The sequence below is a fragment of the Eptesicus fuscus genome, chromosome 8, assembly GCF_027574615.1.
Source record: "Eptesicus fuscus isolate TK198812 chromosome 8, DD_ASM_mEF_20220401, whole genome shotgun sequence".
NCBI classification, from domain to species: domain Eukaryota; kingdom Metazoa; phylum Chordata; class Mammalia; order Chiroptera; family Vespertilionidae; genus Eptesicus; species Eptesicus fuscus.
Window position 1 is genome coordinate 9,940,236 of NC_072480.1, and position 26,774 is coordinate 9,967,009.

The 26,774-nt window shown below is 43.6% G+C and overlaps 1 protein-coding gene across 4 annotated transcripts in view; it reads left to right on the forward strand.

Annotated features, from left to right (window-relative positions):
• LCP1 (lymphocyte cytosolic protein 1) overlaps positions 1-26,774 on the forward strand; it is a 69,420-nt gene that overhangs the window by 8,053 nt on the left and 34,593 nt on the right. The window contains exons 1-8 of one of the 4 annotated variants that reach the window (XM_028161330.2): positions 4,871-5,016; positions 5,855-6,028; positions 13,508-13,595; positions 14,647-14,810; positions 15,687-15,816; positions 17,645-17,777; positions 20,174-20,255; positions 22,382-22,547. In XM_028161330.2, the coding sequence (XP_028017131.1) occupies positions 13,532-13,595; positions 14,647-14,810; positions 15,687-15,816; positions 17,645-17,777; positions 20,174-20,255; positions 22,382-22,547 (739 nt within the window). In that variant the 5' untranslated portion in view covers positions 4,871-5,016; positions 5,855-6,028; positions 13,508-13,531. Of the gene's footprint in view, positions 1-4,870; positions 5,017-5,854; positions 6,029-11,490; positions 11,815-13,507; positions 13,596-14,646; positions 14,811-15,686; positions 15,817-17,644; positions 17,778-20,173; positions 20,256-22,381; positions 22,548-26,774 lie in introns of those variants that run through there. The other 3 variants (XM_054719760.1, XM_054719761.1, XM_008152057.3) reach the window with 3 other exon arrangements.

Sequence of the window (26,774 nt, forward strand, 5' to 3'; positions counted from 1 at the left end):
TGAGAAACTTGGCACCAGAGCCCAAACAAGCCAAGCTAAAAACATTTGAAGATAGAGCACAGATATGAAATCAAAATTTACATCTCCCAAACACCCATAACACTCATGTAATGTGGATTTTAGATGGTGATGCTACATAATATTTCATACAATTTATAGTGGAAATGGGGTTTGTTCCCCAAGATTATTTTGTAAAAGTTCTAGTTCTTTATGTTTCCCTCCCTCCCTTCCTATTTATCTTCCTTCCTTCCTTTGCCAAGCACAGTTTTGTGCAATTTAACACTTTGTCTCATCTAATTCTAACACAACCCTGTGGAGTGAGCACTATAGTTGGATTATTAATATTCTCCTTTTACCTATGAAGAAACTGAAGCTCAGAAAAATGAAGTAACATGTACAAAACACACAGCAAGAAGCAGTTGCATTAGAAAATCCAATTTTTTTACATACCATGTTGCTTCCTAGTTCATTTTATATATGTATATCAAGCCTAATTTTATAAAGGATGATAGGATCATTAGCATTTGGGTGAGGTTTACGGGATGCCCAAAACACCTTTCCACTGGCTTAGACTGGGAGGAAGGTCTTGAAACATGAGGAAGAAGAAACTCCTCCTCTTATTCTCCTGTTCGTCCATATATCTAAGATGTAAAGTACATTTCATCTGTACTTTACTCTGACTGTATATCTCAAGGGGTATTTTAATCCTTAGGTTGTTTAACGCTAATTTACTTCTGTTTTTCCCATACCATGGCTAGCCCAAACCAAGATTCAGAGGATCTTCTCTTTTCAAACTAGTCACTGACTCACTTTGAGACTTTGAGGAGAAACTATACTTTTCAGGGCCCACAATTTCCCATCCTATGTAATAAAACCCTAATATGCAAATCGACTGAACAGCAGAACAACTGGTCGCTATGACGCACACTGACCATCAGGGGTCAAACGTTCAACGCAGGAGCATCTCCACTCCCCCTCCCCCCCCCCGAGACGGAGGTGACCGGCAGCAGTGATCAGGGGTGGGGCCAGCCAGCGAATGCCCCGCCGGTTGCCTCCCACAAACCAGCAGTCAGACATCCCCTGAGGGTGCAGGCTGGACTAAAGGACGCCCCCCCCCATGCACAAATTTTGTGCACCGGGCGTCTAGTTTTCTAATATGTCTACTTCTCTCCCTCATTTTGCAGGTCTGTATTTTCTAAATGGGAGGTGGTAATAAAAGGAGGAAACTACGTACATATGAACAAATGAACTTGGCTTCTAGGCAGAATCATTTTTTTAAAATATATATTTTTATTGATTTTTTACAGAGAGGAAGGGAGAGGGATAGAGAGTTAGAAACATCTATCAGCTTCCTCCTGCATACCCCCCACTGGGTATGTGCCCCGCAACCAAGGTACATGCCCTTGACCAGAATCAAACCTGGGACCCTTGAGTCCGCAGGCTGACACTCTATCCACTGAGCCAAACTGGTTAGGTCTAGGCAGAATCATTTTGTTATTTGAGGAAAATAAGGAGTATTTTACCAGTCAACTGCCACATGTCCAAAACAGAAACCATCCCCATTTCTTCAATATGCTCTGGAATATTTACAAATTTAAGTTACCATAATTTTCTTTACAAACCCAGAGATATCACTAACAAGTCTGATTTTAAAATTAGACAACCTATAGATGCTTACGGCGTACAAAAGGTTAATTGTATAAAGTGAATGCAAAAAGCATTGTAATTGAAAATATCAAGGAGAGCCTAAATCACCAAGGTTTCCCTTCTGGAAGTAAGAGCTAGTGAGAAAGGAAGCCACAATGCCACTTCTCCAAACTCTTCTGGAGTTTTACCTCCTGCATTCCTGGCCAGTCATGCTAAGCTCTCAAGAGCTCCCTTGATGTGCTCTTGCCTGTTTCTTTACTTTGCAGGGATATTTTCTCTTACATGGAGAAATGGAGTGCCCTTCACCATTCTGTTTCTTTGGAAAGCTCCTACGACTTTTTTAAGATGTAACTTTCCCTTCTCTCCTCAGGCAGAGTTGAGTACTTCTTTCTCTGTGCTCCTATAGCACTATGGTAAAAAATGCCTTTAAAGCAGCAATTTTCAACTGTTTTTATCCCATGGCACATAAACTAGTTATTAAAATTCTGCGGCACCCCCAAAAAACATTTTTTTTGCTGATCTGACAAAAAAAATAGGTGTAATTTTTATTCATTCACACCGGATGGCTATTTTTGTGTTGGCTGTTGTCATTTTTTATTTGACAATCTAAGAGAAAAGATATCTGTGCCCCTGACTAAGTAGTCAGCTATTGTATGTTTTAAAAAGTCTTGCAGCACACTAGTTAAAAATTGCTGCTTTAAAATATTCAGATTAGTGAAATTTTTAAGTTGTGTAATCACTTTTGTCCACAGGACTGTGTGTCTCTCAAAAGCAAGGACTGGTGAAGATACGGAGTATTTGGATTACTTAGAGTGAAGATATTTTCACCTTTCTATCTCCACTATCTAGGAAAAGTCCAGCATTTGATTGAATATGAGTGATGACAGATGTAGCGGCTACTAGTGGAGAGGATCTCTTTGTCCACCAGAGGCAGGGAACACAGGCAGGAGTGGTCAAGACCAAGCTCAATGGTCTTCATATTCTTCTTTTTAAAAAATATTTTTTATTGACTTTTAGAGAGAGAAGAAGGGAGATGGAGAGAGAGAAACATCAATGCAAGAGCAAAGCATGAATCAGCTGCCTCTTGCTCGCACCCCACGCCTCCACCAGGGATCAAGCCCACAACTGGGGCATGTGGCCTGATGGGAAATCAAACCAGCAAACTTTCAGTGGCATACGGGATGGCACCCAACCAACTGAGCCACCTGGCCAGGGCCATATTCTTCTTAACTCTTCCCTCGAGGTGTTGAGGAACTGAAGAAAAGAGACATTTAAAATTTCTCAAAAGAGCTTAGGAAGAGCCCCAGTTGTAAGTAAAATCTTGCAGAAGTGGGTTTTAACTAACTTGAGGTCAGAACTCAGTAGCCTGAGTAACCCCTAAGGAGAGCAAAGCAATTTGAGATATAGAAATCCAATGGCCAGAAGCACTAAGAAAGGTGCCACTGGCCAGGCCCACATCTGTCTTGGCCTGCAGTGAGCAGGCAGTATCGGTGTTGCCACCACTAGGCTCTGGCATAAGCAGGTAGCTTCCCCAGTTCATAGCAATGTGACCCTGGGCCACTTTTTTAAACCTCAGTTTCCTCATCTATAAAGAGAAATCCTAATAATGCTCCATAGGATTATGGTGAGAATTAAATAAGATCCCATATAATGAAACCCTGATATGCAAATCGACCGATCAGTGGAACAACCTGCAGAACCACTGGTCGCTATGACGCTCACTGACCACCAGGGGGCAGACGCTCAACGCAGGTGCTGTCCCCTGATGGTCAGTGTGCTCCCACAGGGGGAGCACTGCTCAGCCAGAAGCCAGGCTCATGGCTGGCGAGCGCAGCTGTGGTGGCGGGAGCCTCTCCCACCTTAGCTGCAGGCGGATGATAAGGAGCAAGGGGTCCAGTACTGCGAGAGGGATGTCTGACTGCTGGCTTAGGGGGGCGTCCACCAAGGGGTCCTACACTGTGAGAGGGCACAGGCCAGGCTGAGGGATGAACCCCCTCCCATGCACGAATCTTGTGCACCGGGCCTCTAGTAATGTATATAAAACATTTAGCATTGAGTACCATTCAGTAAACATTAGCTGGTCTTCTCATTTGTCCTTCAGCTATTGTTTCCTCTGACTCCAGTATAGATAGCCTTTCTACAGAGAGAATGTAGATTAATCATCCTACATGAATAAGGATAAAGACTGATCTTTAAGCAATCTCCTTCTCATCTGTGGAAATCCAAGTCAAATGTCCCTTGTGGAGGGCCATGCATGGCTGTCCATAGAAGAGCTATTTTCCCCCTTTCTGTGGATCTAAAAAGTCCCCCTGTATTCCAGTGACTGGTGTCTCTCTCCCCTACTAAATAGTCAGGGTCACATCTTATCTTTGTGTCACCAGCATCTAATGCAGGGCCTGGCATAAATGATAGGTATTTGACAGATTTTTCTTGAAAGAAGAAATGTGCAATACATGAATTGGCTTATGGCCAATTTAGACATAAGAATTTAGAATTTCCAGAGGATGAATTTCATAATCCAGATAGTGATCTGTAAATTGCATCCAGATCAACTTTAGCACCTATTCCCAGTGATTACCTGGACACTGAGTTCATGCTTCCTGGCTTGGTTTTATCCTCCTTTCAGTCACTGCTCCATCTCCACAGTCCCTTTCCTTCCACCTCAGCAGGACTCAGATCAGAGTCAGACACTGTGTACTCAGAGACCAATTACCAAGCATCACCGGCAGCCAACAGGGTTTACAGAAACAGCTTGAAGAAGCCTAGTTCCAGGCTGTACCACCTCGGCCAGAAATCCCCGGGTCGTTGTCAGGGCGGGGCCAGGGTGAATTCCATGGTTAGTTTAAAGACTGCCTAAGGAAACTTGCTGCTCTTTAGTCCCTATAACTATTCATCAGTCATTTCTCCAGCCAAGTGGTTTCACTTGCCTTGTCCTAGGAGTTTGTACCTTTCAATGGGAGGGATATTATAAGTATGTACAACAAGAATATAATTATTAAACTCCTCAGAGAAGGTGACAATCGACTTCTTGGTCCCTGTATATCATTAGTTTACGGTTGCTTTGTTCATGTCTACAACTCATTTCTTGAGCACCTGCTATATGTCAGGTAATGAGGATACACTGTGAGGTGACTTATAGTTTGTGATCTCATAATGTGCTGGAAGACATGGATTGGATATGGGCATAGTTGCAACGCCGCAGAGGTCTGAACCAGAGTTCAAAGGAGGAAGGGCTCACTGACCCCCACCCAACAGCCAGAAGACCAGAATGTCTGAAACCATGCTGATTGTTTTTACAAGTCTGGGGGTGTGAGTTTAATATTCACCTGTGAATTTGGCATTGTGTCTTTTGAAGCGTTGTGCCTGAGGGTAAGTTACTTTAATGTGGTTTGATTTGGGTTGCTCAGGAAATTCAGAAGGCCATCATGCAAAGTTAAGAATGAATATACAGATGAATACAGGAGACATTAACCTTGCCTTGATCACTGTAAATTAGACAGTGACAATAGTATGTGCATATAGATTTGGCATATGTTGTTTGTAGCCTGACCCTAAACAACACCTTCTCAATGCCTAGCTTAAGTTTTTCTTCATATACAGGAAACATACATGAAATTATATTCATAATCTATATGAAATCATGAGGGAATTATACTTATTATATGTTGAGCAGGTCTTAAAGAACAGCACTTCCTATTAGGCTAAGAACTTATTATAAAGGACAGAGAAGAAATAAGGAGACCTGAATTCCAGATCCAATGAGGTCGTTGACACTAAGCACATCCTTTAGCTTGGTTGTCATTTCACTCTTCTGTGACAGAAGAAAAGTGTCCAGACAGATAATCTCTGAGGTCCCTTCACCTCTACATTCTATGACTCTGTTATTCTTACATTATCACTTAAAGAACATGGCACAGACCCAGAATATAGCAAAGAAAACTATTAAAGATTTGGAAAGTAAGCCTCCAAAACCAGGTTAAAAGAAATGTTTAGAAGCCCAGTGGCAGTCATCAAGGCATGTGACAGAATTTTTATGAATTGAGCAGCTTCTATTATTCCCTCTGAGAATAGCCCAGAGAGAGGGAGCTTGAATCGTATCAGAATAGATTTAGGTTACAGAGTAGGGATATGAGACACCAGAGAGGTGTAGAGTTTCTGTATTTGGATATTTTTAAGAAAATAGTGGATGGTTTTCTTTCTGGGACAGTTTGCATGCAGTCTTGCCTAGAAGCTAGGAGGGAATTGCATCAGCATGCTGTGTAGCCACATCCCAGAAGCTGCTCTGGTAACCTTACTGAGCTGTGCTGAGCAGCTGAGCAGTGGCCATCTGCTTCTGTCAGTGAGAAGAATGCATGTGAACTGAGCTTTACCTGCTGCTGAGGTAAGAGCAGGAGCCGGGTGGGGATGGTAGATGTTGGGTGTATTTCGGAGGAGGCACCTCCCGGAGAAGGGCCAAGGCCACAGCTCCTGAAAGCCCCTGCCCCTGTTTCTAGGCTCATTTGAAATACACCATAGCCAGACTCTAACTTGTGCATACACTTGTCAACTGGTGAATAGACTTTTGGAATTTTTAAATTGGGAGGGATTTCATCTCTCAATTTATAGATGAGGAAATGAGGCTCAGAGTGCAAAATGGAGTCTGATGTTACACAGGTCTCCCAACCCACAAGTTTGGCACTTTCTCCCACTCCCTGCTGGATATTTCAGTTAGGGTGTCCTTGGAGTTGTACAAATGTGTAAGTTCTCTGAATGCCTTTATTGTGTGGGCTGAGTTAGATGTTTGACCATTTTAATTTTTTTATAAGCTTTTGTGCTAATTTCTTACTCTAATATTTTCCCGCGTGTTTATCCTTTTTATTTATTCATTTTTTATCTTCATAACTTTTTTCAATAAGTGAGCTGTAATCTCTGTGTTCTATTTGAAACTTGACATATAACTGTGGGCTCATGAAGTCCCAGCCTTTTTAACTCCGGTGCGCATAGCCCAGTAACCAGAGCAGTGCTCATGGATGGAGTGAAAGAATGAATGTATGAACAAATGAGTGACATCTGGTATTGAAGTGATTATGTAATAGTGGATGATCAACTAGCCCATATTAAAAGTCAACTTTTTTAAAAGATCCAGGGATACTCTGAGCTTTCAATAGAGGAAAGTCTGGATCTTAAAGTCCTGGTGAAATGAAGGGTAGCTGTGGAGTTTCAAGACATTAACACTAGGAGTATCATCATTTATAGCCAAAGGAGAGATACCGAGGCAATGAGGGCCTCCCAACCTGCAGCCTGGAGTATTCCTTTTGCTTGCAAAAGGTTTGTTCTGTATCACATTCTTTATAGAAAACAGAGGTGTTGGGGGTATGTTGGGTGAGAGGAGAGAAGCTGTGGCACTCCTTAGCTGGTGACAGAGCCACGCTCTGTATGCTGTACTATATACAGCTTCAGAAGCCCCTCAATGCAGTGATCAAACTACAATGGCTCCCAGAGTAACATTAGGCACATCAGGTCTGGAGTAATCTGGATTGTTGGCTTCCCATGACTGTTTACATGGCCCAAGATAGTGGAGAAAAGGGCCACTGAGTCTGTGCTGTGAACAGCCTTCCTTGGCCTTGCTTCTCTCCCTCTGAGACTGAAGAGACAATAACTCTATACTCTGAAGCAGCCCCTGGAAGAATCAATGAATATGCAGGGAGAAAAAAATAATATGAAGGAAATTTTTACTTGATGAAATAATTCATAAGAGCCCTTTAAGTGGTTATCTGTATTTGAAACCATTTATAATTATTTGGTTTCTTTTAAAAAGTCATTTTTAAAATACATTTTCAGAATCATTTTTTATGGAAAGTTTTGGTATATCTGTTACCTATAGGCAAGTGGCATCCCAAGAATATATGGTAAATTACTCATAGTTAGACCCCCCTAAAATGGTCTATGTTGTGAAATGAAGGGAACAGGAATAGGTGGAAGTAAAGCTCCTTTGTTATCTAAGTTTCTAAAAAATTTACAGGTCTTTTATTTTGTGTTAAAGTCCTATGTACTTTATCTTTTACTTCTTTAGTCATCATAGTCTAACTCTAGAGATTGCAATATTGATCATGTTCTAGATTACATGTTGTTTTGGATTACTCTCTGTTCTTTGAGGTGTTCGGAAGTGGTACAATTTCCCCCTGGGTACACACTGAAATTATTGAGATAAAGCTAGGAATTTAGGTCCTGAGTTTCCAGTTTTACTTTACTCACTGTGTCAAGTTGCAGGAAAAGTAGGGCACATTCAAAAGAGTCCCTTGGCAATGTGATGCCAGGTTACAAGTGCATCCCTGGTCCTGGCAGTTATATAATTGGGCATCAATATATTGAATCAAAGCACTGACCAGCACAGCACTATCACCTTTCAGAAACAATTCCATCCCATGAGCATTTCTCTCTGGATAGGTCACCTTTTACCATTCTTTCTGCTTCTTTTCATTATTTGTTTTCTCAGAGAAAATTCAGCTTACAGTTTTACATTTACTTTACAGGACATATTTCCTTTTGTAAATTCTATAGCACTGTATTCTATAGTAAGAACCTGCAAATAGTTTCTATATTCAGACTTCAGGAATTGGAGTCAGTTGCTTTTATCATAAGACATCATTCTCAGAAATTTGCTTTTACTACCAATTGGAAAATACCAGCCTCCTTTAAGTAGGGACTCAAAAGTTACCAACTTAGAGAAATGAAAAGGTTTTGTCACTTTTGCCATTTGAGGGGTATATTTGATGTTCTTGTGATGTTAAAAATAATCTTATAACAATGAACATCCAGTGCTTTATTTGGCCAAATGTCATGGGTTTCTATAACTATTGACTTAATAAATGTAATTGCTCACAGAAAAACTAGCAGCCAGATGTCACTTAGAGAAAGGGTTGAGATTTTTCTTCTTAGATTTTGTGTTGAAGATCCTATTGTATGTTTCACTTCTTTAGATTTGGGCAATGATTCAAAAATGCATTTCCAAAATTCACCACTGATTTACAAGAGACCTTAAAATGGTTCCAGGCCGGGCATAGTCAGATGATGCAGTCATTAAAAAAGGTCACACTTCCTGCAGGAACAGTAGAGCAGTGCTGAAGAAATGGCTCTTGAAAGCCACTTCACTTTTTTCAGGCTCCAAATGCTTCAGCAAGTCCCATTGCTATAGCATTAGGACCTCACTAGAGTCTGCTGCCAATACAGTCTGGAGGCAGTAATTTGCAAACTGAAATACTCATCAATTGGCTTTATGAATTTTACCAACATTATTATAACTCATACCTTCAAATACGTATGCATTAAAATGGGTGTATTTTTCCCAGGAAAACACATTACTGGATTATGTGAAGTACCTAATATTTTATTCTAACCCCAGTAATATCTTTCTTAGAAATGGTCTGATCTGCATGTTAATGACGTTGTCCTCCTGTTTCTCTGCTTTGTGAAAATGCTGCTATTTGCACACCCAGTTCAATCGTTTCTCAGTTATGGTCTGTAATGGCCCTTTTAATGGTCCCTCCAACCTTTTGCTGCTTTTTTCACCAGCAACTGCATTGACCTCGCATTGCTTTAAGAATTTGTACATAGACAAAGCATTTTATCTCATTGGACATTCAGGTTCCTTATCTATAAAATTATTCCTTAGATTCCATCTGTCTCTAAAAGTTGGGTTGTGTTTCCAGGACTTTCTGCTCATTCTGATGGTAAAGGCGACTTATCTATTTGTGTTTGTGCCCAAGAAACAACAAACAGTATCATAGTAACTTAGGCTGTTGACTATTCATTTTCCAATTCACCTTTTAAGCTATTTCAAGCTACTCTCTTTTCCTTTAGTTATTAAATCACTAATGTGTTATAGATTTTTAAAATTTGCAGGCTGTCTCACTATATGGCTTCTCTGAGCTGAACCTACTTATAGGTCTACTAGAGGCCCGGTGCATGAAATTTGTGCATGGGGGAGGGGGCCTCCCACAGCCCAGTTTGCACAATCTCCAATATGGGACCCCTCACGGGATGTCCGACTGCCCATTTAGGTCTGATCCCACTGGGACTGCTGGCTCCCAATGCTCGCCTGCTTGCCTGCCTGATCACCCCCTAACCACTCCCCTGCCAGCCTGATCAATGCCTAACTGCTCCCCTGCCAGTCTGGTCCCCCCCAACTGCCCTCCCCTGCCAGCCTGGTCACCCCCTAACTCTCCTCCCCTGCAGGCCTGGTTGCCCCCAACTGCCCTCCCCTGCAGGCCTGGGTCCCCCCTAACTGCCCTCTCCTGCTGGCCTGATCACCAACAACTACCCTCCCCTGCAGGCCTGGTCACCCCTAACTGCCCTCCTCTGCTGGCCATCTTGTGGTGGCCATCTTGTGTCCACATGGGGGTGGCCATCTTGTGTGTTGGAGTGATGGTCAATTTGCATATTACCTCTTTATTATATAGGATTTGTAAAATGTGGTTATTTGGATGCTCAGATTTTTCATCTTCACCTACCTGGCATGGCTTAAAAGCATTATTTTACATTATATTACATTTAAAGTAATGCCTTTTTTCTCTTTCTAGGTCTTTTATTTGAATTGGTCGACACAATTTTTAGGTTAAAATGGTTTTCTACTTTTTCACGATAGCATGATCTTTTTTTTTTTTTTTTCCACCTAAAAATGTAAGTCTTTTCTTCCTTGGCCCTGCTCTTGACACTTAAAATGTATTCTCATTTCTTGTATTTCTACCTTTTCTTGTATTTCTCACCAGTCTCTTACAGTGGTCTAAAATCTACAACTCTTAGGTCAAAGGATAGAGCCAAGTTTTGATTTAGAAATCCCCTTCATTCTCTTTACTTTTCACATTGTTTTATGCTTTCCAGGTAATTAGGTCATTGTAGACATGCCTCACCTGAAATGAAGAACAGTGCCTGGCTTGTAGTAGGAATTCTTTAAATAATTGTTAAATGGATGAATTTATTTCATAATCTTATGAACATTCATGAACAAAGAGATGTTAAGACACCTAAAGCCTAGAAATTAGGGCCGGCCAGCTCTAGGACTTAAGACCAGATTTTACCTAAAGCCTTGTTAAAATATGATGCGGGAGAGCCTTCTCTTAATACATGCATAGAGTTTTGGTAGAGAATATAAAGGAGAATCAAGCCAAATTAGTCACCAAAATTTAGTAAAGTGTACAAAGTTATATACTAATTTCTTAAAACAAAAGCCTTGATTTCTGTTTTAATACATGAAATCAAAAGCTTCCTAAGTTAGAATACCTAGATATGTTCTCTATATTACAGTTATTTTTAATCTTCCCTGGGTTATATATATTAAAGGTACATAATGAAAAATTCAGAGTGAATGAATGGAAGGATGAAATGAGTGTTGAACAGAAATGTGAAGGCATTGAACCTAAATAGACATCATGGGAGAGGAGAAAAGATTGAGAGTTGGAATCCTGGCTGCTCTTCTACCTACCTGTGTAATCTGAGATAGTGTACCTTAATTTCTCTGAGCTTCTGCTTCTCTGAGCTTCTGCTTCTGAGAATATATATACTTATGCCACTAGCCTTCATTGGTGGAAGTTATAAAAAAAAAATTGTGTTTACTACATCCCGCAAGTGTCTTCATTTTGAGGCCTGGGTAAAGGTATTACTATCAACCTTACTTCTGCAGCCTAAGAAAATTGGTTTTGTTTGTCTCATATAAATAGAGTAAATTATGTAACTGATGATGTTTTCTTTTTTGCATTAATTTCTGGAGAACATGGAACTAGATTTTCAGCCCACTTCTGGCGAAATATGCAGTCCTAATCATGTATTTGAAGTATTAACACTCTTCCCTGCCAACATCTTATTTCTCCTCACAGATTACATAATCTTATTGGCTTAGTTCTTAAATCTGGATATATCTTTGTAACCTGGCTCAAATTGTTTTTGAAACAAGACAGTGAAAAAGAAGGAAGAAAGAAAAAAATACAGGAGGGAGGGAGGTAGAAAGACAGGCAGACAAAAAGGAAGGAAGGGAAGTGAAGAGAAGACAAGGCAGTAGGATAGCCAGGCCCTACCTCTGAGGGTTATCGTGATGTATAAATGAGATTGTGTTTGCTTATACAGTTAAGGCCTCAACATTTTCTATTATCCTTCAGAGAACCCAGAGGACCAAGGCCTTTTTAAATAGATAAGGTAAATAATAATAAAATTAATTTTTATTGATAGTAAAATATATGTTTAAGGAATTTTAAAAATAACTATCCATATATATATTTAATTCCACAATTTTTAAATGATGCTCCCCGGAATTTGCACTGGTACATAAGGTGACAAGGAGGTGGGATAGTGGAGGCAGGAGGACATTTGGGTTTTTTTCAGCCAAAGGCTCCCAGAATTGATTTTGTGGTTTTGTTTTCACTTGTTCACTTTTATTTACATGTAAAGTTTCTGTTAACAAAGGATCACATGGGCAAACAAAAGTTTGATAGCACTGATATATATACATGACAGGATAGTAAGTTGGGGAATTATGGATGTAGATTTACAAAATTAAGCATAATGCATTTTTGGCCTGCAGATTTAAGTGTTAAAATTGTTTTCATTTTTGTGTGCTTATTGGTTGCCACCAGGAATAAGTACAGCATTATAGAATAATGTAACAATGTAGAAACGGAAATCAATTTAAAACATCCTGTCACAACTTTAAAATACTTTTTTAAATCAGTAGTTTCACTAACATACCCAAAATATAATTATAAAAATACCCCATCCTCTACACTCCCACCCACCCCACCAGGAAATCCAGTAAGATTTAGTGGAAGTCCTATTTGAAACATACTGGTGTGGATTAGCTAGGGGCATTATATTCTCCAATATAATCCATTTTCTGTTTCATTCTCTTCCTACCCACCCAAGGCAGCAATAATGCACAGGAAAAGAGAAGTAACTCCAGCACTGGCATTACATTTCTCAGCAACGCTGCCCTTTCTGAGAAGAGAACACCTGAAAGCCCCTCAGAGTCCCATATATCGATTATTAGTCAAATTTTCCTCCTTTTCCCCTAAATGTTTATAGAACTTTGATAACATCCTTGTAAGTTATAAAATGTATCTGTGTGTTGGCCAAACATTAATTTTCAATATGAACATGACAGTGTGTCTAAAAGACATCTAGATAAAAGTAAAGTGGGGATTTTTTTAGTTGTATATTGCTGTGTAGCAAACTACTCCAAAGTTTAGTGATTTAAAACAATCATGTTATCATCTCTCTTGACTCTGTTGGTTTAATGGGTACAGCTGGGTGATTCTTCTGCTCCATGTGATGTTAACTGGGACTGTGGACACCTGGGGGCTCAAATGGGCTGAAACATCCAGAATGGCCTCGTCAGGTGGCTGGCAGTTGAAACTGCCTGTCAGCTGGGAGCACAGCAGGAACTGTTAACGAGAGCATCCAGTTCCCCTCCATTGGTTTCTTCATGTGACTTGGACATCTCACTGCATGGCGGTGAGAGGAACATCCCAAGAGTGAGCATTCAAAAAGGAAGAAAGCGGAAGTTTCTTATTGAGACATGGATTTTCTATCCTTCCAAATGGTCAAGGCAGTCACAGGATCAGCCCAGATCCCAGGGGAGGGAAATCAGCTCTGCTCCTGATGTAAGCTGCAGTCAGAGGAGAGACTGGTGAGGGCCATCTTTGGACACCACCATATGGAAGGTTAAAAAAAACACACAAAACTATTTCTTACACTTTTTAAAGATAGTTATAAATCATGAGGAATGCAGAGAAATAGTTCTTCGCTTAATAAATGGAAATTGCTTTTTAAAGAAATTGGCACATTAAGAATTAATATGCACAACAGTCATTCCTTCTGTTCTCCCCCTCTGCAGATCTGTTGCCTAAAGCAATAAAAAATGGCCAGAGGATCAGTGTCTGATGAAGAAATGATGGAGCTCAGAGAAGCTTTTGCCAAAGTTGGTGAGTAGATCTGGTACCTCAAGTGGCACAATTCTCTTCTTTATTGACTTCAGGACAGATGCATTGAAATGGTAAAATGAAAAAAATAGCAGAAGTAGCAAGAATACAATGGTATTGGTTAAAGGAGTTAGGGAATTTAATTATGAAAGATATCTTTCAAGAAAATGCTTCTTTCTCTATCAAAACATGGAATAGGGACCCTTTCTTACTGTAGCTTTTCCTGGAAATGGCTCTTAAGTCTCATCTTTTTATTGCATCCACTTTCTTTGTTGTTGTGTTTTCTATGTGTTTTATTTTGTGTATTTTATTTATTTCATACTTTTTCTTTTTTTATCCTATCATTTTTAAATTTTTTTTTCACAAACCAAGCTTGACAATTTGGAAATCCCTTTGTACAGTTTACGAAATAATGACTTCTAAATGAAGGCCTGGATTCACCAGCAGACCAAGCAATTATGTAAACAATTTCTGTTCACCCTGTCATGGCATTTTCAAGTCAAATTGCTTCCGTGAGGTGGAACAGCACTACATATGATGCATATCTTTGAAACATTAGCCATCAGACATGGTAGGTTGCCAGGCACCTGACGTCCCAATGACAAGGAAAGCATCCTGTGTTATGTTTCTACTTCCGATTTACACTCAGAGGAGAGTCAGCGGAAAGACAGAAGTGCTGCAGGGTCAATTGAATTGTGGCATCATTTCTCCTGCGTTCAGTGGTGTTTACTCTCTGATTTCTCATACTTTTTCTCACTCCTTATCTCTAAGCCTATGATTTATTATTATTTTCTCATCTGGTTTTATTATTAGAGTCCCTTTAGATTCTGTTACCAAACCTCTATTTTGAATTCCTGGACGTCGGAAGTGATGTTAAGGAACATATCCAACTGCAATAGGCCGCTTGTGAGAGTCCGACTCTTGCACTGGGTCAGGTCATCAGCTCTGAATGATTGCTCTGCTGCCTGCTCACCTCTCACCTAGCCTTCACTCACCTCTCTTCATGCTATTAGTTGAATTGCTCTGAAACTACCGTTTGTCATTTGCCTTACAGATACTGATGGGAATGGATACATCAGCTGCAATGAGTTGAATGACCTGTTCAAGGCTGCTTGCTTGCCTCTGCCTGGATACAGAGTGAGAGAAATTACAGAAAACCTGATGGCTACAGGTGATCTGGACCAGGATGGGAGGATCAGCTTTGATGAGTTTATGAAGGTATGATGCATAATACAAGGAGATGCATTTGAAACTTGGAACTTTAATTCAAAAAAATATACAGAAATGCATTTCCACTCTCCTTGCTTCAACATTACATATTCTTTGTGGTTTTCTTGATCACATATTGGGTTTCTATAGGTACACTAGGGGCCCAGTGCATGAATTCCTGCACCTTGAAAGGAACTGTGGGCACAGGGGCGGTCTGCGGTAGGCACAGGGGCGGTCTTGGCCCATCCTCCACGCCCCGACCCGGCCCCTCCTGCTGTGGCCCTCAGTCCCCTTTCTGCTGGCAGCCCTGATCCCGCCACAGCCACTCCCATGTGCTAACGGCGCCAGCTCTGCTCCCACCCGCTGATAGCCCAGAGTGATTGGGGCCAGCGCCACAGCGGTGCAAACAGGGCCAGCACCATCAGTGGGTGCAAGTGACGGCTGCTGCCCCTGATCGCCCCTCAGGAGCAGGGGTGGTGGAGAAGCCCTCAGGGGCGGTCAGGGCTGGCAGTCGCCGCTTGCACCCACTGGGGGCACCGAGAGATCAGGACCGGCGCCGGGCACTGGCAGTAGGTGCAAGCGGCGGCTCCAGTGCTGGCAGAAGGTGCAAGCAGGGCCAGTGCAGGTGCGAGCACCAGGTGGAACGGCGGCGCACAGGAGCAAAGAATTTTCAATAACCACCAGAGGCTCGCCTTGGTCTGGCGCCCCCACTCACCTGCTCCTCCATCCCACCATGGCCAATGCCCACCATGTTCCACACATGCCCCCTGGTGGTCAGTGCACATCATAGCGACCAGTTGTTTGGTTGTTCAGTTGTTCTGGTTGTTCTGCTGTTCGGTCTATTTGCATGTTAGCCTTTTATTATATAGAATTATATTTTTGCAGGTTTTTCATGGCCTAAAAAGTACCGACGTTGCCAAGACCTTTAGAAAAGCAATCAATAAGAAGGAAGGGATTTGTGCAATTGGTGGTACTTCAGAGCAGTCTAGCGTTGGCACTCAACACTCCTATTCAGGTAAGTTGTACTAATGGGTGTGGGATGGAGGTAGAGAGGGTATTGGGATAAGGTGAGAGCCGAGGGCAGAGGGAGAGGGAACCATGTAGAAAGGATGTCTTCTGGGATTACAGATGCTGAACTTAGTATTCAAACTTAAGGGGTACAAAGAAAGATAGAAGTTAAGATTAATTTATTGATTATTGCCTATTTTTCAGTGCATAAGTGGACTAGTAGTTCCAGCTCTGGGTAGGGCCCAATACCAAATAATCTTATCAGCATTTTAAAAATACATAAAGGCTGCCAAAATTTCTTTGTAAATAGTTTGGACAAAATGAGCTACTCAGGCTTCTACCTTTAAATTTCATGTTTATTCTTAATGCCTACTGAATGGTCAAAAAAATTGTATTTTCATTGATTTGGGAGAAAGTTATATATTTATTCTGAAGGTTATGAAAGCTATCATCCAACAACCTTGATGGAAACTTATAATAGCCCAAACAGTATAATAATCCAACAAACCCCAAACTGAGTTCTTCAAAGCATTAGTTCTTCTTAAAGATAAGTTCATGGTTAAGTAGCATCTGCAATTCCTAAGACAAAGTTTAGCCTTTTATTTTAAAACTAGAGGCCTGATGCACGAAGAGATTCGTGCAATAGGCCTTCCTTCCCTTGGCTTCCAGCACCGGTTTTCCTCCGGCACCGGGGACCCAGGCCTTGGCTCCGGCCGGAGTCTGCCACCTTTGCTGCAGACTCCAGCCAGAGTCTGCCTTCTTTGTCTTTGCTGCAGGCTCTGGCCAGAATCTGCCATCTTCGTCTTCACTGCAGACTCCGGCCAGAGTCTGCTGACTTCGCTGCAGACTCAGGCCGGAGTCTGCCATCTTCGTCTTCGCTGCAGACTCCAGAGTCTGCTATCTTCGTCTTTGCTGCGGCCAGAGTCTTCGCTGCTGTAGATCCCTCCACCCCCCCGCCCTCCCTTTCATAGCAGGCGTCCTGCTCCGCCCAGCCACTCCGCACCTGGAGCAACTGGGCGGCCACCATCTTTGTCCTTCTAATTTGCATATTCCCTCCTGATTTGCTGGTGGGCATAGTGGAGTGATGGTCAATTTGCATGTTTCTCTTTTATTAGTGTAAATACAGAAATTTTCATAGCCTTTTGCTATATAAATGTACATTATGAAACTTCAAGACAGTGATATGCTATGCAGTGTTTCTCAAACTTTTGTGACTTAGGATTCTTCAGGGATACTGTTGCTTTCAATGACAGACAAATTGAGAATCACAGTGCTGGGCACAACTTGAAGTTTTATTAAAATTTCTAAAATTGACCTCTGGCAGCTTTACTGGTAGGAAAGAAAGATTATATCACAAATTATTTCATTTCATAGCAATTTCATTATAAAAAAATTCAGAGATATTGCAAAGATTGCCTGTGATCATCCCACATTTAAAGCAGCAGGATAAAGGCAGAGCCCCCAGTTTTATTCTGTAAGAATTAGATCATATTTATATTTAAATTATATATAAATATAAAGAAAATATACTTTATTATTTATATATATTTACATATATAAAATATAGCTATATACTTGCTATTAAGTATAAAATAATGGCATATGTATACATATATATATAGCTTGTAAAATCTACTTGCTGTATGTTTTCTGACTTGGAGTGAGCAGAGATTCTGTGCCTATACCCCAAACGTCAATAAATATGAGAAGATCAGATGATGGGTGAGATGACCTTGCAATATCTCTCCTGAGCATGAGAATCTAATATCCACATGTATAATTTTTATATTAGATTTTTACTTTTCAAATAATCCATTTTAATTATTTACTTGCAGAGGAAGAGAAGTATGCCTTTGTTAACTGGATAAACAAAGCCCTGGAGAATGACCCTGACTGTCAGCATGTCATCCCAATGAATCCAAACACGAATGATCTCTTCAACGCTGTTGGGGATGGCATCGTCCTTTGGTAAGTAACACTTCCTTCTTGGTTTCTGAAGGTTTCCCTAGAATTTTCTAGAATACCAACAATTAATTCTGTTTATCCTAGACCGAATTCTTTTGGTGTCAGCTGGACTTGAAATGCTTTCCTGGACTTTTACTTGTCAGGTCCAGGAGAGAAACCTACTGTTAAGAGCTAATTATAACAAGAAATGTAAAACGACTATCTTTTAGGTGCAGAAGAAGGATGCACAGTCTAGAGAGAAACATAAACGTAGTGATACAGTAATACAAGGTCAAGGCAATTATTTTTGGGATATATGCCACTTTGTTTCATTGGAGCATGGCTTGCATGAGAGTATACAGAGTTAATAATAGCAGCATAATAACAGACTAGTACAATGGAAGTCCTATGCAAAGGGAGTTGTAAGTGGTGCACACCAATACACAACTGAGGGCACCTGAAAAGGAGAAATATATTCTTCCATGGGAGGTCTCAGAACACAGCTGGTCCATTCATGATGGTGTCTTTGAAAATGTCTCTTCAGCTCTTGCTTTAGCAGCTTCTCTGTCATCATAAAACATGGTACTAGTGAGGAGGCTTGAAATGCCCAATCTCAGGAGAGTCCATGTGTTGAAAGGAGGGATAGGTGGGCAAGACTTTAAGCCCCCTTTCTCTGCTCTGACCAGAGCAATTCTGCTTTTGATATTTTATTTATTAGAGTTCATTTTTTAAATGTTCAACTGCTAAAAACTCACACACACAACGTAGCCTGTAGGATCAAGTCCTGGTTCCTTTGGTTGGCACCCAACTTCCCCCATCAATCTTCTAGTTTTACCTCCCAATACCCCCTCACTCAGGAACCCAGTCCAGGGTACTGAATACATGGCTTTATGAATGACAGCAAGCATACAGTAACTTGCTTATAATTTGTAACTGTGGTTTTGCCTTTTATTTTTAATAATGCCCTTCCCCATCCTTTCCTTCTATACAAATCCAATTATGTAATTTTCTGGTCTATCCCAACCTCCAGTGATTTCTTCCTTAACTGAATTCTTAAAGCACATGTTCTTTGTAATACTTTGGAAGCCATAATAATGTCCTGCTTTGGACTGTTACTAGCTTTTTATATCCAGATATTTTGTCTCTGTAATTGGACTATGCACTTTTCAATGACATGAGTATCTTCCACTTTTAAAAGTCACCTCTCTGCAGCACCATCTCCCAGAGCTTCTGGTTCACTCCAATTTCATATTCTTTCAAATTATGATTTAGGAGTTTGTTTTGCTTATATTGTAGTAAAATGCCTTTTAGTTAAATATGTGTGTGTGTGTGTGTGTGTGTATATATATGTATATATATATATATATATATATATATATATATACAATAAAGTTATAGAAATACATCTTTAAACAACCACCACCAAAAAAAAGGTAGTTGGAAAAATTGTTAATGTGATTTCTGATCTCATTAAAAGAATAGTCAAATTTAATATTCTTTGAATTTGTTATTCCTTGTATTTTTTTTCTAACTCGCTTTTTAAAAATAAAATGGAGTGAACTAAGGAAATTTAATTTGTTTCATTGAAGGTTAAATCAATGCTGACTTGGGTAAAATCAGTTTTTCATAAACAATACCTGCTGGCTTTGGCTGTCTGATCAATGTATTATCTACTTGTGTGGGTGAAATTTCTAAAAGTGTTGATACCATAATGACTACAGGAAGATATAAAACATTTAATCATGTGCCTAGTTAAAGGTATAGAGTTTGACCTGGTGTCAGGTAGAAATTGAGACATCATATAAGCTCAAAAGTGTATAATATTTTATGTAGTGGAACCATTTTTATGGCTGAGAAAGTAAAGCACTTATGGAGGATTTGCTTTGGCTCTCCTCCCAGAGTTTCATAATATGCTAAGGAAACCAAGATAATTTTGTAGCTTTTAAGGTAAGTGGCTGAAGTGGGGTCCTTATTTTCTGGCTCAATATATTAGTATGAGTTTAGGAATATTAACCTTTCCTACAGATGGTTTGAATCTCATCAAAATTGCATAACTGCCCAGCCAGTGTGGCTCAGTGGTTGAGCGCCGGCCCATGAACCAGGAGGGTTGATTCCTGGTCAGGGCACATGCCTGGGTTGCGGGCTCAATCCCCAGGTGCAGGGGGGTGTGCAGGAGGCAGCTGATCGATGATTCGCTCTCATTATTGATGTTTCTATTTCTCTCTCCCTTTCCCTTCCCCTCTCTGAAATCAATAAAAACATAGAAAAACGTTTTTAATTGCATAACTGATTTTATATCTAAATACCGGGTAGCAAAGATTACGTTGCCATCTTGTTTATGATATTGCTAGAATTTAAATTCAGTGTTCCTGGGCCCTGTTATTTAGAAGACTGATTTCTTTAACTTGTTTCTCTTTCAGTAAAATGATCAACCTATCAGTGCCTGACACAATCGATGAAAGAACAATAAACAAAAAGAAACTCACCCCTTTCACCATCCAGGTATGTCTGCCCTCTGCTACTTTCAAAGAGGATTGTGCTTGGAGTGAATGCTCACCAGAACTGCTGCGTCACACTGTTCAGGGCTCAGACATTATTCCCTAACCCCAGGCTTTGGGCTGGTGATTGTCATGACTAGTGTAGATAGAGGGACACATTTATGTTTGTTCTTTTATGAAAATAGCAGGGGTGGGGGATGGGGTATTGGAAGTGGGAAAAGGTTAGCCTAGTGTGAATAGTTTGGGAATTCTTTGTTTTGGCAGCTTATGAATAAAATTCACATTGGTAAAGTTTTAACTTAAATTTAACCCAGCAATTTATCATTGGGCTGATGCCAGATACATAGCATTTTAGCTGAAAAGATAAGACTTTCTGAAAGTGAGGGGGTGAAAAACGAGAAGTGTTCTTACAGCCTGCACAGTGCTCTTTGCTGCAGCCACCAGAGTGATAAATAGAACCTGTTTTTATACCTTCAGTGTGTTGATTAACTGGAACAATAACCAATCGGTAGTAAGTAAGCTGTACTTCTATGTTATGTTCCAGTATTTAACATTATTGTAATTCTCTTGCTCGGAAGCCATGTCTCATTTCTTAAATCATGAACAATATAGTAAATCCTGTTTGGATTTAAGCAACCCTGAATACTTTAAATATATATATATTGATTTCAGAAAGGAAGGGAGAGGGAGAGAGAGACAGAAACATCACTGATGAGAGAGAATCACTGATCAGCTGCCTCCTGCATGCCCCACACTGGGGATAGAGCCCACAACCTGGGCATGTGCCCTGACCAGGACTCAAATCATGATCTCCTGGTTCATAGGTCGATGCTCAACCACTGAGCCATGCTGGCCAGGTAACCCTGCGTAATTTTAAAATGGAACTGTTAACCAAAGAGAACAATGATGTTAAACCTATATGAAGGAACTTAATGTTAAATTTACTCATAATCTTGGTCAGAAGAACTGGTATTTTTCACTTATCATTTGAACTATACACTAGGGTTAAAAAATACTTTTCTTCTCAGAGTTACTTTCCCAATTTGACTGGTGGCTAGTATTTTGTTTTGTTAATCTATCATAATACCAACTTCTATACACCTCTAACTCTGATAAATTCTCCTTATTGAACCTAAGAACAGTATATAGATTCTAGACTGAAAATTTCACTGACTCACAGTATTCCAACTGAAAGTTACATTATATATATTGTTGTTAATGATAAGAACATATAATCTATGCACATGTGTGCATGTGTGTGTATGCACACATGGGTGTAAGTTTGTGTGGATGTGTATGTGCTCAAGGTTCTTAGATATTACCAATACTCAACAAATTGTTCTAGTAAAAACCACTCTATCTTTTCTACAAATTTGATTTGTACTTTTTTATTCCTTTAATACAAAATCTGAAAGTCAAAAAGGTATTTTCTTACTCTCTTTTGTGACCTTGATAACAATTGTGTTATTAATGATAGACAGTGACAAGGTAATGAGGGTATGTCCTCCCCTCAAAGGTGCCCCTTTTTTCTGGCTGATGGAGACATTGAGTGTGAAGGCTCCATCACATAGCAATATGGAAAAGTATGTGACTCATCTGTTTCATCCTGACCAGAATGGGCCTTCAACTCAGGGTTCTGGTTTGATTGACTAGGCACTACATAAGCCCTGTGTCTGGGTTACTGGATTTCCTTTCCAAGTTATTATTCACTGCTTTTCTCAATGTCAAAATTTAGTGCCTCTACACTGAAGGTTCCAGAAGCTTCCAATCAGTAATCATCATTTGCTATTTGCAAAATCAAAAACAAAACTTGCATGACCTCACTCATTTGTGGAATCTAATGAACAACATAAACTGATGGACAAAAATAGATCCAAAACACAGAAGCATCGAACAGATTGTCAAACCTCAGAGGGAAGGCAGGGGAGGGTGGGTGGTGGGAAGAGATCAACCAATGAACTTGTATACATATATGCATAACCCATGGATACAGACAATAGGTGTGAAGGCCTGGGGTGGAAGGGGTGGGCTGGAAGAGGTTAATGGAGGAAAAAGGAGGACATATGTAATAGTTTCAACAATAAAGATTTTTTTTAAAAAAAAAAAACTTGCATACTTTTTCTCCCTCAGGAGAATTTGAATCTGGCTCTGAACTCTGCCTCAGCCATCGGGTGCCATGTGGTTAACATCGGGGCTGAAGACTTAAAGGAGGGGAAGCCTTACCTGGTCCTGGGACTTCTGTGGCAAGTCATCAAGATTGGATTGTTTGCCGACATTGAACTCAGCAGAAATGAAGGTACAAGTAAAGCTTCAAATGTTATTAATGACATGGCTTTTTATTACTGCACTAGAGGCCCGGTGCACGAAATTCGTGCACTGGGGGGGTGAGGGGATGTGCCCCTCAGCCCAATCTGCACCCTCTTCAATCTGGGACCCCTCAGGGGATGTCCAACTTCCAGCAGTTGGACATCCCTCTCACAATCCGGAACCACTGGCTCCTAACCACTCACCTGCCTGCCTGCCTGATTGTCCCTAACCCCACTGCCTGCCTGCCTGCTCGCCCCTACCTTGATCTCCTGCCAGCCTGATTGCCCCTACCTTGCCCTCCCCTATCAGCCTGATCACCCTAAACTGCCTGTGCCTTGGCCCCCCGTCTGGCCTCCCTCTGGAGGCACCACCCCCATAACCCCAATGCTGCTGCCACTGCAGTTGGTTATGGCTGCCTGAGCCTTGGCCTTTGTAGCCACTGCGGCTTTGTCTGGAAAGATGTCCGGAAGACAACCACTCTAATTAGCATATTACCCTTTTATTAGTATAGATTTGGGGACCATTACAACCACACAGAACTTGAAGAAAACACATGGCCCTGGTCAGTTTGGCTTAATGGAGAGAGCATCGGCCTGTGGACTGAAGAGTCCAGGTTTGATTCTGATCAGGGGCACACATGCCTGGGTTTCGGGCTCAATCCCCAGTAGGGGGCCTGGGGTGGCAGCTGATCAGTGATTCTTTTTTTTAAAAAAATATATTTTATTGATTTTTCACAGAGAGGAAGGGAGAGGGATAGAGAGCTAGAAACATCGATGAGAGAGAAACATCGACCAGCTGCTTCCTGCACACCCCCCACCGGGATATGTGCCAGCAACCAATGTACATGCCCTTAACCGGAATCGAACCTGGGACCTTCCAGTCTGCAGACCGACGCTCTATCCACTGAGCCAAACCGGTTTCGGTTGATCAGTGATTCTTATCATTGATGTTTCTATCTCTCTCTCCCTCTCCCTTTCTGAAATTTTAAAAATATATATTTTTTTAAAGAAAACACATCATCTTCACTTTGGGCTTTGTCATCTTACAATATCCTTTGTGCAGTGTTTTAACTTCCCTCAACTTTCCTTTACCCACCTTTAAAGTGCAATCTATTTTGGGGAAGATGATCAGGAAAGTGATTCCAATGGGTAGAAGTTTTTTTTGGAGGGGATGGGTCATGAAGATATTTAAAAATTGAGCATGGTGATGGTTGTACCACTCTGAATTTACTTTAAAAAAACAGTTCATTGTACACTTTAGGTGACATGTACAGTATATGGGTTATATCTCAACAAAGCTGTTCTTTTATTTCTTTTTAAATAAAGACCAGTCTTATAATCAGTTGCAGATGTTTTCAGAGGCCCCTCAAGATTTGCTCACCATGTCCCAAATCACGGCTGTGATTCCCAGTTGCCTCCACTCCTGGTGGATCTGGATGGTGTGGTTTGCAAAGGAGAAGGTGGCAAGAGGCTTATGGAATTTCGGCAACCCCATTCCCCCGGTCTCCTCATAGGGCACCAGGGCCATTCCCACTGGGCCAGCTCTGCTCCCTTTAACCTGTTGGGCAAAAGAATCCTGCATGCTCTGGCCAGAAAGTGCATTCTTTCTTAGGTGGCCCGGATGCTTTTTTTAAGGTCATTTTATGGATTCAAAAGAATAAACAGAGATGTGGAAAGCTTTTGTCAAAATCCTTTCACATGGTTCTTCCAATCTCATGGGAAATGAGATGTGGCTCTGAATTCATCCCAAAGTGTGTCTTTGGGCAAAAGCACTCAGAACGGTACAACTCCTGCAGAATGCCCCACACACTTTGCTGTCAGGACTCAGGGGTGCTTGAGGGTGAGCGAGGCGGCAGTGCCAGCATAGGACCTGGGAGAAGGTAGCGCTTTCTACACTGCCCAGGCCACGTGGACTACAGCAGTACCTGCCCAGGTGGGCAGGGTGTTTCTGCTGTTTTGTTTTGGTCTGGCCTCCACCCCGTCAGCCACGGACCTGTGCCTGCACTGCGACTGAATGGTTTGATGGCCCTACTTTTTGGTGGACAGTGGATGCACTCCCAGAGACTGGCAGTTAGACTCTGGTGGCTTCTGAGTCCCTTGCGGGGAGAGCCCGGCCCTAGGTCAAGAACAGACTCAGGCGTCCTCGGCCAGGAGGCCTCCTTGGGCTAGGGGCCGCCACAGTTTGAAGGCTGGCCATGACCCCAATCCTGGCAGGGGTCTCCTCTGGGGTGCTGGCAGGCCTGGTCTAGGGCTGAGGGCGGTTTAGAGGCTGGTCATGCCCCTGATCCTGGTGGGGATCTCCTCTGGGGCGCTGGCAGGCCTGGGTTAGGGTCACTGGCGGTTTGGAGGCCGGTCACGCCCCCGATCCTGTTGGGGGTCTCCTCTGGGGTGCTGGCAGGCCTGGGCTAATGGCCACCCTGGTTTAGAGACCGGTCAAGCCCCCGATCCTGGTGGGGGTCTCCTCTGGGGCGCTGGCAGGCCTGGGCTCTGGCGCCGCAAAGGGAGAGGTTCCTGAACCTGCTTCCCACACACCTAGGCTAGGATCCATCTTGTAGGAGGCGGCTTCAATGCCCGGGGTCGGTGACCAGGTCCTCCGGAGCCTCGCTTTCTGGGCTGCAGTCCCACGTCTCCCAGTGCCCCAGCCACGGATGCGCCCACGCAGTTGCCCCCACCACCAGCCACCTCAGCGCAGGCCACAGCAGCTGAAGCCAGCCTCTTGGAAGCCAGGCCACCACACCCACCAACCCTAGTAGCTCTCTGCTGCTTGCTCTGTGCCCTGTCCACTGGGGTCGGGGAGTGCTCCCAGCCCAGAGGCCCTCCCTCCCTCCGCAGCCTGGCTTGGGAAGCTGGCCTCATGCTGGGGCTACTATGCCAACATGCCCACTCGGCTACAATGGGTGCGACACGGGCACCATGGAGGCCAACCTGGAGAACGTGGACCCGAACTCTGCATCCAGCTGCTGCAGATGGCCTCCGTGGTCAACTACCACCTGCTCCTTCCATTGGCCCCATTGATCCCTCTCAGCACCAGCCATTTAGGCGAGGGTGGCGATTGCCGGGGACCCCGCCCCGGGAGGCTGCTGGCCGTGCCCGGCCAAGCCCCCCCAGGTCGCGATGCAGCCCTGGACCCCGGGGAGGCTGCTGGCCGTGCCCGGCCACGCCCCCCCGGGTCTCGATGCAGCCCTGGACCCCGGGGAGGCTGCTGGCCGTGCCCGGCCACGCCCCCCCGGTCGCGATGGGTCCCGGGACCTCCGGGAGGCTGCTGGCCGTGCCCGGCCACGCCCCACCGGGTCGCGATGCAGCCCTGGACCCCGGGGAGGCTGCTGGCCGTGCCTGGCCACGCCCCCCCGGGTCGCGATGCAGCCCTGGACCCCGGGGAGGCTGTTGGCCGTGCCCGGCCATGCCCCCCCGGGTCGCGATGGGTCCCGGGACCCCGGGGAGGCTGCTGGCCGTGCCCGGCCACGCCCCCCCGGGTCGCGATGGGTCCCGGGACCCCGGGGAGGCTGCTGGCCGTGCCCGGCCACGCCCCCCCGGGTCTCGATGCAGCCCAGGACCCGCGGGAGGCTGCTGGCCTTGCCCGGCCACGCCACCCCGGGTCGCGATGCAGCCCTGGACTCGCGGGAGGCTGCTGGCCGTGCCCGGCCACGCCCCCCCGGGTCGCGATGGGTCCCGGGACCCCCGGGAGGCTGCTGGCCGTGCCCGGCCACGCCCCCCGGCTCTCGATGCAGCCCTGGACCCCGGGGAGGCTGTTGGCCGTGCCCGGCCACGCCCCCCCGGGTCGCGATGCAGCCCTGGACCCCGGGGAGGCTGTTGGCCGTGCCCGGCCACGCCCCCCCGGGTCGCGATGGGTCCCGGGACCCCGGGGAGGCTGCTGGCCGAGCCCGGCCACGCCCCCCCGGGTCGCGATGGGTCCCGGGACCCCCCGGGAGGCTGCTGGCCGTGCCCGGCCACGCCCCCCGGGTCTCGATGCTGCCCTGGACCCCGGGGAGGCTGCTGGCCGTGCCCGGCCACGCCCCCCCGGGTCGCGATGCTGCCCTGGACCCCGGGGAGGCTGCTGGCCGTGCCTGGCCACGCCCCCCGGGTCGCGATGCAGCCCTGGACCCCGGGGAGGCTGTTGGCCGTGCCCGGCCATGCCCCCCCGGGTCGCGATGGGTCCCGGGACCCCGGGGAGGCTGCTGGCCGTGCCCGGCCACGCCCCCCGTGTCGCGATGGGTCCC